The sequence below is a fragment of the Carettochelys insculpta genome, chromosome 6, assembly GCF_033958435.1.
Source record: "Carettochelys insculpta isolate YL-2023 chromosome 6, ASM3395843v1, whole genome shotgun sequence".
NCBI classification, from domain to species: domain Eukaryota; kingdom Metazoa; phylum Chordata; order Testudines; family Carettochelyidae; genus Carettochelys; species Carettochelys insculpta.
Genome location: NC_134142.1, coordinates 126,174,461 through 126,189,150, shown reverse-complemented (window position 1 = coordinate 126,189,150; position 14,690 = coordinate 126,174,461). Strand labels below are relative to the sequence as shown.

The window sequence follows — 14,690 nt, the reverse complement described above, 5'->3', positions numbered from 1 at the left end:
GTCCCCCCCATGCCCTCTGCAGCCGGGCATTAGGGGTGGGTGGCACATTTTAATGTTGCGTTTTTGGAGGAGATGCGGCCACCTCTGGTGTGAGTCTGGGCGGCCGTGTGCAGGGGGCGCTCTGGGAGCTGCACCCACGAGGCACCCGCTGGAGCCCACTGCTGGGGAGCAGCTGGATGGGATGATGCGCCACAGCGACCTGTACAGCTAGGCCTTGCGCCATCCCCCCCCCCAAAGGCGGCGGCATTACAGCACTGGGGCTGTGCCCCACCCCCATCCCACCCCAGCGCCGGGCGAGCCCCCCCCCACACCCCATCCCCCTCCCCGCCCCAGCGCCGGGCGAGCCCCCCTCCCCATCCCCCTCCCCGCCCCAGCGCCGGGCGAGCCCCCCCCCACACCCCATCCCCCTCCCCGCCCCAGCGCCGGGCGAGCCCCCCTCCCCATCACCCTCCCCGCCCCAGCGCCGGGCGAGCCCCCCCCCATCCCCCTCCCCGCCCCAGCGCCGGGGGAACCCCCCCCAATTCCCCTCCCCACCCCAGCGCCGGGCGAGCCCCCCGCACACCCCATCCCCCTCCCCGCCCCAGCGCCGGGGGAACCCCCCCCAATTCCCCTCCCCGCCCCAGCGCCGGGCGAGCCCCCCCCCACACCCCATCCCCCTCCCCGCCCCAGCGCCGGGGGAACCCCCCCCATTCCCCTCCCCACCCCAGCGCCGGGCGAGCCCCCGCCCCCACCCCATCCCCCGCCCCGCCCCGCCCCAGCGCCGGGCGAGCCCCCCACCCCCCACCCCGGCAGTGCCACTCGGTGGCACCAGACCCGGAACGCGCCCGTGAGACCGGGAGCCCGGGCTGAGCGGTGCCCTGCGGCCGTTCCCCCCCTGAACCCAGGCGTCCGGCCCCGCGCCCTCCGAGACCCCGCAGGGGACCCAGGCGTCCGGGCTGCACCGAGTCGGCGCCTGTTCCCAGAAGCCGCAAACTGCGGAGGCTCCCGGCCCGCCGGGGCAGCTCACACGTCTCGGGCCGGACGCCTGGGTTCCCTCCCCGCACAGGGCTGGGGCCAGGGGCGGGGCCCGGACGCCTGGGTTCCCTCCCAGCTCGGTGCGTTCCTGCGGCGTGACTCGGCCGGGCGCCCCCCGCGTAGGTCTGCGAGCTTCCCACCGCAGTGCCCCAGGTGAGCCCCCCCGTAGGGCTCTGAGCTTCCCACAGCAGTGCCCCAGCCGGGCCCCCCCGTAGGGCTGCGAGCTTCCCACAGCAGTGCCCCAGCCGGGCCCCCCCGTAGGGCTGCGAGCTTCCCACAGCAGTGCCCCAGGCGGGTCCCCATAGGTCTGCGAGCTTCCCACAGCAGTGCCCCAGGTGGGCTCCCTCGTAGGGCTGCGAGCTTCCCACAGCAGTGCCCCAGGTGGGCTCCCTCGTAGGGCTGCGAGCTTCCTACCGCAGTGCCCCAGGCGGGCCCCCCGTAGGGCTGCGAGCTTCCCACCGCAGTGCCCCAGCCGGGCCCCCCCGTAGGGCTGCGAGCTTCCCACAGCAGTGCCCCAGGTGGGCCCCCCCCGTAGGGCTGCGAGCTTCCCACCGCAGTGCCCCAGCCGGGTCCCCCCGTAGGGCTGCGAGCTTCCCACAGCAGTGCCCCAGGCGGGTCCCCCCGTAGGGCTGCAGCTTCCCACCGCAGTGCCCCAGGCGGGCCCCCCCGTAGGGCTGCGAGCTTCCCACAGCAGTGCCCCAGGCGGGCCCCCCCGTAGGGCTGTGAGCTTCCCACAGCAGTGCCCCAGGCGGGTCCCCATAGGTCTGCGAGCTTCCCACCGCAGTGCCCCAGGTGGGCTCCCTCATAGGGCTATGAGCTTCCTACCGCAATGCCCCAGGCGGGCCCCCCGTAGGGCTGCGAGCTTCCCACCGCAGTGCCCCAGGCGGGCCCCCCCATAGGGCTGTGAGCTTCCCACCACAGTGCCCCAGGCGGGCCCCCCCGTAGGGCTGTGAGCTTCCCACCGCAGTGCCCCAGGCGGGCCCCCCGTAGGGCTGCGAGCTTCCCTCCGCAGTGCCCCAGCCGGGCCCTTGTAGGGCTGCGAGCTTCCCACCACAGTGCCCCAGGCGGGCCCCCCCGTAGGGCTGCGAGCTTCCCACAGCAGTGCCCCAGGCGGGTCCCCATAGGTCTGCGAGCTTCCCACAGCAGTGCCCCAGGTGGGCTCCCTCGTAGGGCTATGAGCTTCCTACCGCAATGCCCCAGGCGGGCCCCCCGTAGGGCTGCGAGCTTCCCACCGCAGTGCCCCAGGCGGGCCCCCCCATAGGGCTGTGAGCTTCCCACCGCAGTGCCCCAGGCGGGCCCCCCGTAGGGCTGCGAGCTTCCCTCCGCAGTGCCCCAGCCGGGCCCTCGTAGGGCTGCGAGCTTCCCACCACAGTGCCCCAGGCGGGCCCCCCCATAGGGCTGTGAGCTTCCCACCAGTGCCCCAGCCGGGCCCTCGTAGGGCTGCGAGCTTCCCACCGCAGTGCCCCAGCCGGGCCCCCGTAGGGCTGCGAGGTTCCCAGAGCAGTGCCCTAGCCAAGTCCCCCCCATAGGGCTGCGAGCTTCCCACCACAGTGCCCCAGGCGGGCCCCCCCGTAGGGCTGCAGCTTCCCACCCTGACTGATGGTTTGGGTACCGGGCGCTCCCCTAGAACAAGGGCCAAAGCCCTGGGAGCCTCCTGGCTGCGCTGCCTGCAGCTTGTTGGCTCTGGCTGGCTCTAGCCCGGGCTCCTGGGGCGGCTGAGTCACTGCAGGGGGAGGTGGGGGTGAGCTAATGGGCCAGGAATGCAGGAGGAGGCAGCGGAGTGAATCAGATTCCTGGCTCCCAGCCCCCCCAACCACTAGACATCACTCCCCCCCCAGCCAGCCGAGAACCCAGGCATCCGGGCTCCCCTCCCCCCATCCCCGGCTTTGGGAGTTGAACTTCTCCCTGGGACGCGGTATGGCCGGTGGAGCCAGGGCCAGGGAGGGAGAGGAGAGGGGTGGGGAGCAGTGGGGGCGGCGAAGGGAGGGAGGAAGTGAGGGGGTGGACGAAGGACGCCCCTGGCGTGCTGGGGGGACGCAGGGGCTTGGCGCCCCTTCCAAGCACAGCGTGGGTGGGAAAGTCACCGTTTTATTGCATTCCGAGCCGCTGGTTGCGGCTCTGTTAGCGACGCCATAAATACCGGGGGCTTGGGGGGCTGGGAGCAACAGTGGGTACCACAAAAAGGTGGCTCTGAGCTTGGCACTTCGGGGCCCGAAGCCGGCGGGTAGCCAAGTCTGGGGCTGACTCAGCCAGCCCTGGCTCTAACCACTAACCCACACTCCCCTCCCAGAACCCGCAGAGAACCCAGGTGTCCGGGCTCCCCACCCCCAGCTTTATTTCACACTGTCCCTATATACAGATAATTCTCCTGCAGTGCAGGGCGCAAGCTTCTGTTTGGGGGGTGGGGAAAAGGGCCCTGGAGGAGCAGAGCGAAGGGCCCCCCCCCAGCACCACAGAGCCCTTTGGAGTTGTGCTCCCCCCACTCACACGCACTCACTCACACACACGCGCGCGCACACACGCACCCACACGCACTGAGGTTTCAAGATACCGCAGGGCAAGCTCCCCCCACCGTTACAATGTTGGGTAGTAATTGGGCAGGGCCTGGAATGAGTGTCCCCTTCTGGGGACCCAGCTCTGGGGCTGCAGTTCTACCCACCATTTAAAGGGCTGGGCCCCAGCCTGCCTCTGGGGGACCCCAGATTCTTGTACAGCAGCCCCAAGATCTGAGGTTTGGGGTCCCAGGGATCCACTCCAGGGTACCCCAGTTTGCTTGATGGGGAGCCCCAAGATGTGAGCTTGAGGGGCTGGGAGGGCCCCTGTAATTTCAGTGAGTCCCTCCCTTGCTAAGCAAGGGGGATGGGACGTTTCAGTGCTCTGTGGGCACGAGCCCCACGGTAGTGCTGGCAACAAGTGTGAGGGGGCTTTGGGGGTTGGTTCTCCACCCCCCAGAGCTGTGCAAAACATCACCCCCAGTTGGGGGCCAGGGAACCAGGCGCTGGGGGTCAGGCGGCAGCTGGAGGGTCAGTGGCGCCGATTCTGTCCCCGCAGGTGCCCGGGCCAGAGGAGTTGCCTGCCAGAGAGAGAATGAAGGGCTGAACCAGTGGGCAGAGCAGGGCAGACCCTGCCACTGGGCGGGCTGGGGGTCTGGAGTAGGGGGCAGTGGCAGGGCTGGTGGTCGGGAGTGGGGGCACCGGCCGGGCTTGGGGAGAGCAGGGACTGGGGGTCAGGAGTGGGGGCACCGGCTGGGCTGGGGGTCAGAAGTGGGGGGCACTGGCCAGGCTGGGCTGCAGGGCTTGCGGGTCGGGAGTGGGGGCACCAGCCGGGCTGCAGGTTGGGAGTGGGGGCACCGGCCGGGCTGCGGGTCAGAAGTGGGGGGCACCAGCCAGGCTGTGGGTTGGGAGTGGGGGCACTGGCTGGGCTGCAGGTTGGGAGTGGGGGCACTGGTCGGGCTGTGGATCGGAGGTGAGGGGCACCGGCCGGGCTGTGGGTCGGAAGTGGGGGGCACCAGCCAGGCTGTGGGTCGGGAGTGGGGGGCACCGGCCAGGCTGCGGGTTGGGAGTCGGGGCACCGGCCGGGCTGCGGGTCGGGAGTCGGGGGCACCGGCCGGGCTGCGGGTCGGGAGTCGGGGGTGCCATAGATGTCTCTTACCGTCAGTGTATTAGTGACTCTTCACCTGAGTGGCCTCCAGTCTCTTCGATGGGGGCTGGAAGGGAAGAGCCGGGAGCCAGTTACTGGGGGCTCTGGGAGGCCTGTGGCCAGGAACAGGGTCTGGTGACAGGGGCAGGTCGAGAGAGGGGGTCTGGGGTTGGGCATCTGGGAGGCATTTGGTGGGGCTCAGGGTCTGGGCCTTTAGAAATGAGTGAGGGAGATAGACCTGGAGAGGTTGGACATAGGACAAGTGGGGGGGCTCCGGGGTGGGGGGCAGGGTGTGGTGGGCGCAGGAGGTTTGGGGCAGGGAGTGGGGCAGGCTGTGAGGTTAGGGACAAGGGGCTGGGAGGTGCGGGAGGGTCTGGGGCAGGGTGTGGGTTTTGGGGCAGGGAGCGGGGCAGGCTGGGAGGTTCGGGACAGGGAGCGGGGCAGGCTGGGGGGTTCGGGGCAGAGAGTGGGGCAGGCTGGGGGTTCGGGGCAAGGGGCTGGGGGGTGCAGGAGGGACTGGGGGAGGGTGTGGGGTTCGGGGCAAGGACTGGGGCAGGCTGGGGGGTTCAGGGCAGGGAGCAGGGCAGGCTGGGGGGTTCGGGGCACTCACTTGTGAATTGCTCCCTCTTCCGGCAGCGGGCCCACAGCAGCGCCCCCCCCACCAGGCCAAGCACAGCTACTCCTGCCATGGTGCCCCCCACGACCAACCAGAGCCGGGCCTCTGGGGGCTGCGGGTCCCCACCTGGGGCAGAGAGACGGGTTAATGGGGCTGCGAGTCTGTGTCCCTGCCCGCTGCCCCCGGTGCCTCTGCCCAGCCCCAGCCCCAGCCCCCGCCGGCGACACCTACACAGGGTGCAGAAATCACTCTTGGGGTGGTGCAGGCAGATGGCGCAGTCCATGCACTTGTCCAGGTCAGGGCTCCAGGAGCGGCCCCCCGGGCAGGTGGTGCCTGGGAGAGGGGAGAGACAGTTACGCCCTGAGCCTGGTACAAACCTGGCCGGGGCCTGGACCTGCCCCCCACCCGCAGGGCCTATTTCCAGCTGCTGCGTCAGGGCAGATGGAGCCAGGGTCACGTTTCACCCCGACTCACTGGGAAGGAATGAACCCCGAAACCCGACCCTGCTCGTGCCAGGTTAGCAGGGGCTGCGGGAAGGGAGTGAGGGGCACCAGCTGGGGGTGGGGGGGCTAGGCTGGCAGGGGCTGCAGGTCAGGAGTGGGGGGCACCAGTGGGGGGGGCTGGCAGGGAGCTGCAGGTCAGGAGTGGGGGGCACTGGTGGGGGGGAGCTGGGCTGGCAGGGGCTGTGGGTCGGGGGTGGGGGACACCAGCGGGGGGGCTGGGCTGGCAGGGGGCTGCGGGTCGGGGATGGGGGGCACCAGCAGGCGGGCTGGGCTGGCAGGGTCCTGAGGGTTGGGGATGGGGGGCACTGGCGGGGGGCTATGGGTCGGGGGTAGACTGGCGGGGGTGGGGGGCACTGGTGGGGGGGCTGGGCTGACAGGGTGCTGTGGGTCGGGGATGGGGGGCATTGGCGGGGGGCTGCCGGTCAGGGGTAGGCTGGCGGGGGTGGGGGGCACTGGTGGGGGGGCTGGACTGGCAGGGTGCTGTGGGTCGGGGATGGGGGGCACCAGCGGGGTGGGCTGGGCAGGCAGGGTGCTGCGGGTCAGGGGTGTGGGGCACCAGCGGGGGGGGCTGCGGGCTGGGGGCAGGCTGGTGGGGGTGGGGGGCACTGGGGGGGGCTGGGCTGGCAGGGTGCTGTGGGTCAGGGATGGGGGACACCAGCAGGGGGGCTGGGCTGGCAGGGTGCTGTGGGTCAGGGATGGGGGACATCAGCAAGGGGGCTGGGCTGGCAGGGTGCTGTGGGTTGGGGATGGGGAACACCGGCGCGGGGGCTGGGCTGGCAGGGTGCTGTGGGTTGGGGATGGGGGGCACTGGCAGGGGGGCTGGGCTGGCAGGGTGCAGTGGGTCAGGGGTGGGGGGCACCAGTGGGGGGGCTGCGGATTGGGGGTGGGCTGGCAGGGGTGGGGGGCACCGGTGGGGGGGCTGGGTTGGCAGGGTGCTGTGGGTCAGGGATGGGGGGCGCCGGCTGGGGGGCGCCGGCTGGGGGGCTGGGCTGGCAGGGTGCTGTGGGTCAGGGGTGGGGGGTGCCGGCGGGGGGGCTGGGCTGGCAGGGTGCTGTGGGTCAGGGGTGGGGGGCGCCGGCTGGCAGGGGTGGGGGGCACCGGTGGGGGGGCTGGGTTGGCAGGGTGCTGTGGGTCAGGGATGGGGGGCGCCGGCGGGGGGGCTGGGCTGGCAGGGTGCTGTGGGTCAGGGGTGGGGGGTGCCGGCGGGGGGGCTGGGCTGGCAGGGTGCTGTGGGTCAGGGGTGGGGGGCGCCGGCGGGGGGGCTGGGCTGGCAGGGTGCTGTGGGTCAGGGATGGGGGGCACCGGTGGGGGGGCTGCGGGTTGGGGGTGGGCTGGCGGGGGTGGACAGGGGCAGGTGATGCTGTCTCCCTGGGGTTCCCCTTCCCAACCCACCTGGTGTGTTTTAACCCTTTCAGGGCCCGGCGCCGGGTGTTTGGGTTTCGTCCCTGGGGCTCCGCCTGGGGCAGTGGGGGGCGCCGATGCGGGCACCTCCCGGGGGACAAGGAGGAATGGGGTCCCGGGCAGACCCGAGGGGAGGGTTTGGGGCTGGAGTTGGGGGCGGGGGGCAGCGCTTTGGGGCTACTGGAAAAGTTGGGGATTCGGGGGGGCAGCGCCCCCCCCCCCCATCGGACACTCCAGAATTGCTCAACGCCGGCCTGTGACGTAACGTCGCGAGGCCGGTGACTCACCCCCGCCCCCCCCCCAGCCGGCATATCCCATGAATGAAATCACCGTGTTCCCGGTCCGGCCCCTCCCGCACACGTGGGGCTGCAGGGAATCGGGGGCCCAGGCCCCGCCCCCCGGGGGAGATTTTTGAGCAGCTGCGCCTCGAATTCTGTGAGGGAAAGAGGGAGGGGCCCTGAACCCCCAGCCCCCCATCGCCCCCACCGGGACCCCCGGCACGTGGGCGGCAAACGGAGGGGGCGTGGCCACCCGGTTCCATTCATTGGAAAGGAACAGCGAGGGGTCTCCGCGCCCGCGCCCCCTCCCCGCGCCGCCCAGAGCCCCCCAGCACCTGCGGCCGGCTCGGCGCCGGCGCCCCGCAGCAGCAGCAGCAGCAGGAGGGCGAGCGCTCCCCGCATCTCCATCGCTCCGGCTCCCGGCGCGCTCTGAGCCCCGGACTAAACTCTCCAAACTTTCTCCAGCCGGAGCGACGCCCCCACGGATCCGGCCGGTGGGCGGCGCTCCGGGCGGGGCTCCTGGGCTCTCTGCTCGCTGAGCTGGACGGAGGTGACGGGCCGGGCCGGGCCGGGCCGGGCCGGGCCTGGGCTGCTCCGGCCGCTCTCGCGTCACCGCCCCCGTGGCCAGTGTGCGCGGGGGGTTCCTAGCGCCCGGGGCGTCCTGCCAACGGCGGGGAGCCAGAGCCTGGAGCGCCCCCTCGAGTCCCAGCTCCGCCTCCTTCGTCCGGGCAGCCGGGGGACGCTGGTGTGAAGCCTCGGCTCAGGATGCCCACGTGGCGGCGACACAGAGGCCCAGCTCACCCCGGACCCGCAGCCCAGCCTCACCCGCAGCCCTGCCGGTGCCCCCATGCCCAGCCCGCACCCCGGGCAGCCCAGCTCCCTAGCGGTGCCTGTCGCTGCGTTCAGAAGCTTTTCCATCGTGCCCTGGTGCCGGGGGCTTGTGTTGTGTTCACTGCCCCAGAGCAGGCTGGGGGGAAGGGGGCGAGCGAGTCCTTAGCGCGTAATCCACCGCCCACCCCGGCAGCGTCCGGCCTGTGTCCAGCGCTGGCTGCGCTTCACCATCGAGCGTCCCCCGGAGTCACCTGGGGGGGCACAAGGGTCTGATCCCTGGGCAGGAGAGGGGGATCCGGAGTAGTAGTATTAGTAGTGGGCATCCTTCAGTCTGCACAGACTATGGATCGCGCCCTGTAAAGTTTCAATTGAGGGCTTCATTTTCAGCGTCTACTGTGACTATGAAGACCCACATGAGAGTGACAGTCCTGGCTGCATCTCTTGCATCTCTTGTGGCGGGTGTCCGGCAAGTCCTTATTGTGCTTTCTGTGCGCTCGCTGCTCCTCTGCTAGCTGTCTGGTCCTCACCTCGCCCTTCTGAAGGCCCTTGTGTAACCCCTGCCTCCATCTGCCGCGGTCGTCTGCTAGTTCTTCCCAGTTGTCCAGCTCGATGTCTACCTCTCTGAGGTCTCTCTTGCAGACATCTTTGTAGCGCAAATGGGGGCGTCCGGGAGGTCTTTTGCCAGAGGCTAGCTCACCATACAGGATGTCTTTTGGAATCCTTCCATCATTCATCCCGCAGACGTGGCCAAGCCAGCGGAGCCGACGCTGCCTGAGGAGGGTGTGCATGGCTGGGATTCCAGCTTGCTCGAGGACGGCGGTGTTGGTCACTCTTTCCTTCCATGATATTCCAAGGATGCGCCTGAGGCAGCGTAAGTGGAAGACGTTCAGCCTCTTTTCCTGGAGGGCATACAGGGTCCAAGTCTCGCTGCCATAAAGGAGGGTGCTGAGGACGCAGGCTCTGCAGACTTGCATTTTGGTGTGAGTGTACAGCTTGTTGTTATTCCACACTCTCTTGCTGAGTCTGGACAGAGTTGTGGCTGCTTTTCCAATCCTCCTATTTAGCTCAGTCTCCAAGGACAGGGTGTCAGTGATGGTGGACCCGAGGCAAACGAACTCGTGGACAACCTCTAACGTATAGTTGTCAATGCTGATTGATGGGGATTCAGCAACATCCTGACCGAGTACGTTTGTCTTCTTTAGGCTGATGGAAAGCCCAAAGTCCTTGCACACTTTGGAGAATTGATCCAGCAGTTTTTGAAGCTGGTCTTCTGTGTGAGACACTACAGCAGCATCGTCTGCGAACAGCATGTCTCTGATGAGGACTTCCCGCACCTTAGACTTAGCTTTCAGCCTTGCAAGGTTAAACAGTTTCCCATCAGATCTTGCGTGCAGCAAGATGCCCTCTGTTGAAGATCCAAAGGCATGCTTCAGGGGGAGTGCGAAGAAGATCCCGAACAGTGTTGGAGCAAGCATGCATCCTTGTTTGACGCCGCTCCTGATTCTGAAAGCATCCGATAATGCGCCGTCATATTGGATGGTTCCTCTCATGTCTTCGTGGAACGACTGGATCATCTTGAGTAACCGTGGAGGACAACCTATCTTGTGGAGCAGTTTGAACAGACCATCCCTGCTGACCAAGACAAAGGCCTTGGTCAGGTCGATGAAGGCTATGTAGAGTGGCTTTCTCTGCTCCCTGCACTTCTCCTGCAGCTGCCTTAGAGAGAAGACCATGTCAACGGTAGACCTCTCTGCGCGGAATCCGCACTGCGATTCGGGGTGCACCCTCTCACCAATCTTCTGGAGTCTGCCAAGGATGACGCGAGCGAACAGTTCACCAGTGACGCTTAGGAGGGAGATTCCACAGTAGTTGTTGCAGTCACTTCTGTCTCCTTTGTTCTTATACAACGTTACAATGTTAGCGTCGCGCATATCCTGTGGAACCTCACCCTCTCTCCAGCACAGGCACAGTAGCTCGTGTAGGGGTTCCAGGAGTGTGTCCGCGGCACATTTGATTACCTCTGGTGGTACCATCCTGGCCAGGGGCCTTTCCTGCTGCAATGCTGTCGATGGCTCTCTTCAGTTCATCCACAGTCGGTTCTTGATCCAGTTCGTCCATTACTGGTAGCGGAGTGGGCAATGGAAAAGCAAAGGGATGAACCAGGGTATCAGGCAGAAAGCCAGGGAATTAAAGGGTGAATGGGACCCCGGCCCTGCCCGTGAATGGGACCTGGGCCTCTCTGTGAATCGCCAGGCCCGTGAATGGGACCCTGGCCTCTCTGAATGGCCCTGCCTGTGAATGGGCCCCCGCCTTCCTGGTGAACTGCTGAATGGCCTGCCTGGGTGTTGACGATGTGCCAACCTACTCTGGGTCCTGTGGGTGCACGTGGGGTATGATACAGCAGGGGGAGTCGGGTGGCCCAGGACTGACCACCCCACCTTCATAGCAGCCTTATATAGTGTAGCAGCAATATGTGATTCAGTGTATCTACTTTAAAACCGGGGTTTCCACAGTATTATGAGTACCAGGAACAATAACACTCCGATTGTGAACACCACAATGCCCTGTGGCTGTTCTATGTCCCAATAATTCTCTATACAGCCCCAGCTAGTCCAGCTAGTGGTATTTACCGATAGTGACTGACTCATTTGTTCGTAACTACAACTACGTAACACTTGTCTCATATATATATATTTATTTATTTGGCATAGGCTGAATACTAGGTTACATATAGCTGTATATAATTACATGTGACTTACCAATAACATCCAATGCTCCCACATCTCACCAACAGCTACGTTACAGCGGCCCTTCAAGTCAGAGATACGGCTGGGTTGGGACCTTTCGTGGTGGTGACGTCCGGGTGATCAGGCCGGGGTCTGCTGTCTGGACTGGAAGTTGCCGGCCTCCGCCTGGTGTCCAGGAGCCCACCCCCTTGTCCCTGCTAAATCACCTTTTATACTGTTTCTTACTTGGGGGTTCGATACCTGGCCAATTAGAGCGTTTGTTACCTAATTTGGGCTTTCTATCCTCCCGGCCTGTCAGAACATGTTACAAGATTTCCTCTGTCCTTGGGCATTTTCTGAACCTCCCCCCCGGGACCCTCTGATGTTGCACAACCAAGATGTTCTCTCTGGGGGGCTTCCAGCTACTAGCCCCAGCTGTTCTCTTTGGGGACTTACTATCTGCTCATCAGGATGTTCTCTTTGGGGACTGTCCAACTACTTGTCAACTTTCTGATTTCTTTCTTCTGGCCTGACTTCAGCCCTTCCCGCCGCTGTACGATAGCGTTCCAAGATGGAGTGTGTGGTCATTCTGCCTTGTGAGTGAAGCCTGGCCACCAGGTGCTCGTGCTCTCACAGGTGTGTCTACACTAGAGCGCTAGTTCAAAGTAGCAGGCCCAACTTGGAAATTGCGCACGCCGTGTCTACATGTGCCACGTGCTGCTTCGCAGGTGAAATCAACATTCGGTGAGGAGACATCGAAGTTGCTCTTCCTGCGAGGAGGTGGGAACAGCACCCGACTTTGATGTCTAACGTCGAAGTAGGACATGTGTAGACGTTCCGTGTCCCTCTACTTTAGAATAGCGGGGTCTGCTGTGGTGGCCATTGGCACTTAGGAGGAGAAGTGCCCTCCAGCCCCTGTGGGGGTCCATGATCTCTACACTCAGCGGTTCTCCCAGGTCTCCAGCCAGCGGGGCAGGAAGTGGGGCCCTTCCTGGACTGACTCTGAGCTCTGCGACTTGCGGAGGGCTCTGGGGTGAGGAGGAGGTGCCCCATGTAATGGGGAGCAGGCAGGGGAACGTGGGAGCATTTGCCTGGCTGCCCGGGGTCACCCTGCCCGCACTCCTGACCACGTCTGGAATAAAGTCAAGGGCTGCGTCTACACTAGCCCAAAATGTCGAAATGGCCATTTCGAAGTTAACTAGTGAAGCGCTGAAATACATATTCAGCACCTCATTAGCATGTCGGCAGCCGTGGCACTTCCAAATGGCTGTGGCTTGTCCAGATGGGGCTCCTTTTCGAAAGGACCCAGGCAACTTTGAAATCCCCTTATTCCTAACAGCACATAGGGTTATGCCTGGGCAGAGGACTTGGCCAGCTGGTGTGGGGCAGCCTCTGCTGCTTGCCCCTATTCCTGGGAGCTCATGGCCATCCTGGACCTCTAGGACACCTCTTCTCCCCCGGCCATCCTCGACGCCATGGCCAAGGAGCCCCAGCAGGACGTGGAGCCAGAGCTGGGACTGGAGGCCAGCCCCACACTCCCAGGGCCAGAGCCCGGACCATCTGCCCCACCATCCAAGTGGTCCAGCAAGGAGGGGGAGCTGGTGATGGACATCCCCTCCCTCAGCTCCAGCCGGACATCTGCCCCATGGGCCTCCCCTGACCATGGTGGTGAACTGTCAGGTACATACCCAACAGGGCACACGCCCCAGGGCATGGGGTGGGGGCACCATACACGACTGGAGGCCGTCCACACTCCCAGCAGACCCTGGCCCACCAGGGCCCGGGCAGACCACGGCCCCGGGACAGCGCCACATCCGCCAGTGCCCATCAGCACCCATGGACAGGGCCATGCCCAGCCCCCGGGAGGGGTAGGGGGATGGCCCACACAAAGGAGCTGCCCACAGGGACACTGCCCGCACTGACGGGACGGGCACCAGATGCCCACGGGAGGCTGGGGGTTGGGGTGCGTGGGCCATGGGGCAGGGCAGGGCAGGGCTCGGTACTCACGGCCTCCCTCTCTTCCCACATTTCCGCAGCTGCACCATGTGTGGTTCCAGACAGCCCCCGCCCCCGATCCCCTGACTACGACAGCCCGGGGGCACAGCTGGTGCCGGAACGGGCCGCCCCCGCCGGGGCCAGAGGCGCAGCCCCCTGGACACCGAGGTGGATGCTGCCCTCCGGCGCCAGGTGGATGTCATGGAGCGGAGGCTCCGCTTTGAGGAGCAGGAGGCCGCCTGATGCTGGGAGTCCTGGCAGGACTTCACAGCCACCTTTCACCGGGTGCCCCCCTCCCTGCTGCCTCGCCTGCTGCCTCGCCTGCCAGCCCCTCAGGGCAGGAGCCAGCTGTGATGGAGTGGGGGGAGTGCAGGTGTGAGTCAGGCAGGGTGTCTGAGGCAAGCAGAGCAGCTCCCAGTGGCTAAGGATGACCCTGGGGCTACAACTGGCAGGTGACACCTCTGCCCTGAACAAAGAGGAGGGAGGAGCCGAGCTGGGTTTTGAATCGGGGGCGGCAGTTGGAGGCCAGGGGAAGGGAGAGCTGGAAGGCAGCCAGCCAGAGGAGGGGGAAGCTACACCCCAGAGGGGCACCCCTCGGGGTCTTCTCCCCAGGACGGGTTGGAAGGACTGTCTCTGGCTGCTGTGCTGTCGCTTCTGTGAGAAACTGGACATCTGTTGCCTAATAAACCTCCTCTTGTACCTGCTGAGTGAGAGTCTCTCCTGCCAGCGGACGGGGTGCAGTGCAGGGGGACCCCTGAACCCCATCACACCTGCTGGGGCTGAGGATCCACCCCGGCCATATCTCCCCATCCTCCCGGACCCCAGCTGGCCTCATCAGGGACCCCGGACAAGGGGGGACCAGCAATCCAGACCTGGCAGGGGTCGCGCCCATCCACTCCCGACCTGGAGTGCTGGGCTGATGGCTGGGCCTGTCCATGTGCCCCCCCTCATGTATTATAGTTATCCCCCCACTGTGTGTGGTTATGGAATTTGTTTATTGTTCCAAAATCATAGGAAAGCATTTTGATTAGTAAACAAGAAATCAGCTTTATTTTTCCAAGATCCCCGTGGCGCGTGTGCTTTTGGTGGGGGCAGTGTGCAGGGCTGGCCTGGGTGGCACTCACTGGGTCCCCAGACTCCCACAGAGCCTCCTGGACCTGGACCCCCCAGTGAGCCTGGTGGCTAGGGGGCAGCGACTGGCTAGGGGTAGCCCATTCCGGCCTCAACCACCCACACCTGCACGAAGGCCTCCCCTTTACTTTCTACCAGGTTGTGGAGAATGCAGCAGGTACCCACAGCCTGGGGGATGTGTGGGAGGCCCACATCCAGGTGGGGCGGGAGGCAGGTGCCCGAAGGCCCACTCGACCACCTGCCGGGCGTGATTCAGCTGGGCGCTGCAGTGCTCCTGGCTGGCATTGAGGTGGCCCGTGTAGGGGCGCATAAGCCAGGGCTGGAGGGGGTAGACTGTATCAGCCATGAAGCAGAGAGGCACAGTGGTGTCCACCCCAGAGGGATCTCCCTCTGGGGGATGTAGGTCCCTGCCTCCAGCCGGTGGCATAGTCTCAAATTGCAGAACACACGAGCCCCATGGGTGCAGCTGGGCCAGCCCACATATGTGTCCTGGAAGCGGCCCCAGCAGGCCCATGGAGTGGTAGCCCTTTCTGTTCATGTAGCGTCCACCACTGTG

The 14,690-nt window shown here is 65.9% G+C and overlaps 1 protein-coding gene and 1 long non-coding RNA gene across 2 annotated transcripts; one reads left to right on the top strand and one right to left on the bottom strand.

The window, feature by feature from the left end:
* The first annotated feature begins 845 nt into the window (after nucleotides 1-845).
* Nucleotides 846-13,955, top strand: LOC142015067 (uncharacterized). Its single transcript, XR_012646087.1, has 3 exons — nucleotides 846-1,167; nucleotides 12,348-12,688; nucleotides 13,045-13,955. It is a non-coding gene; the product is annotated as an uncharacterized LOC142015067 (long non-coding RNA).
* On the bottom strand, nucleotides 3,101-8,015 carry TNFRSF12A (TNF receptor superfamily member 12A). Its single transcript, XM_074998464.1, has 5 exons — nucleotides 7,787-8,015; nucleotides 5,501-5,602; nucleotides 5,264-5,395; nucleotides 4,666-4,720; nucleotides 3,101-4,087 (listed from the first exon to the last, which is right to left on the bottom strand). Exons 1-4 carry the CDS (start codon nucleotides 7,857-7,859, stop codon nucleotides 4,668-4,670), a joined length of 360 nt encoding a protein of 119 aa, XP_074854565.1. The 5' UTR covers nucleotides 7,860-8,015; the 3' UTR covers nucleotides 3,101-4,087; nucleotides 4,666-4,667.
* Nucleotides 13,956-14,690: the final 735 nt, after the last annotated feature.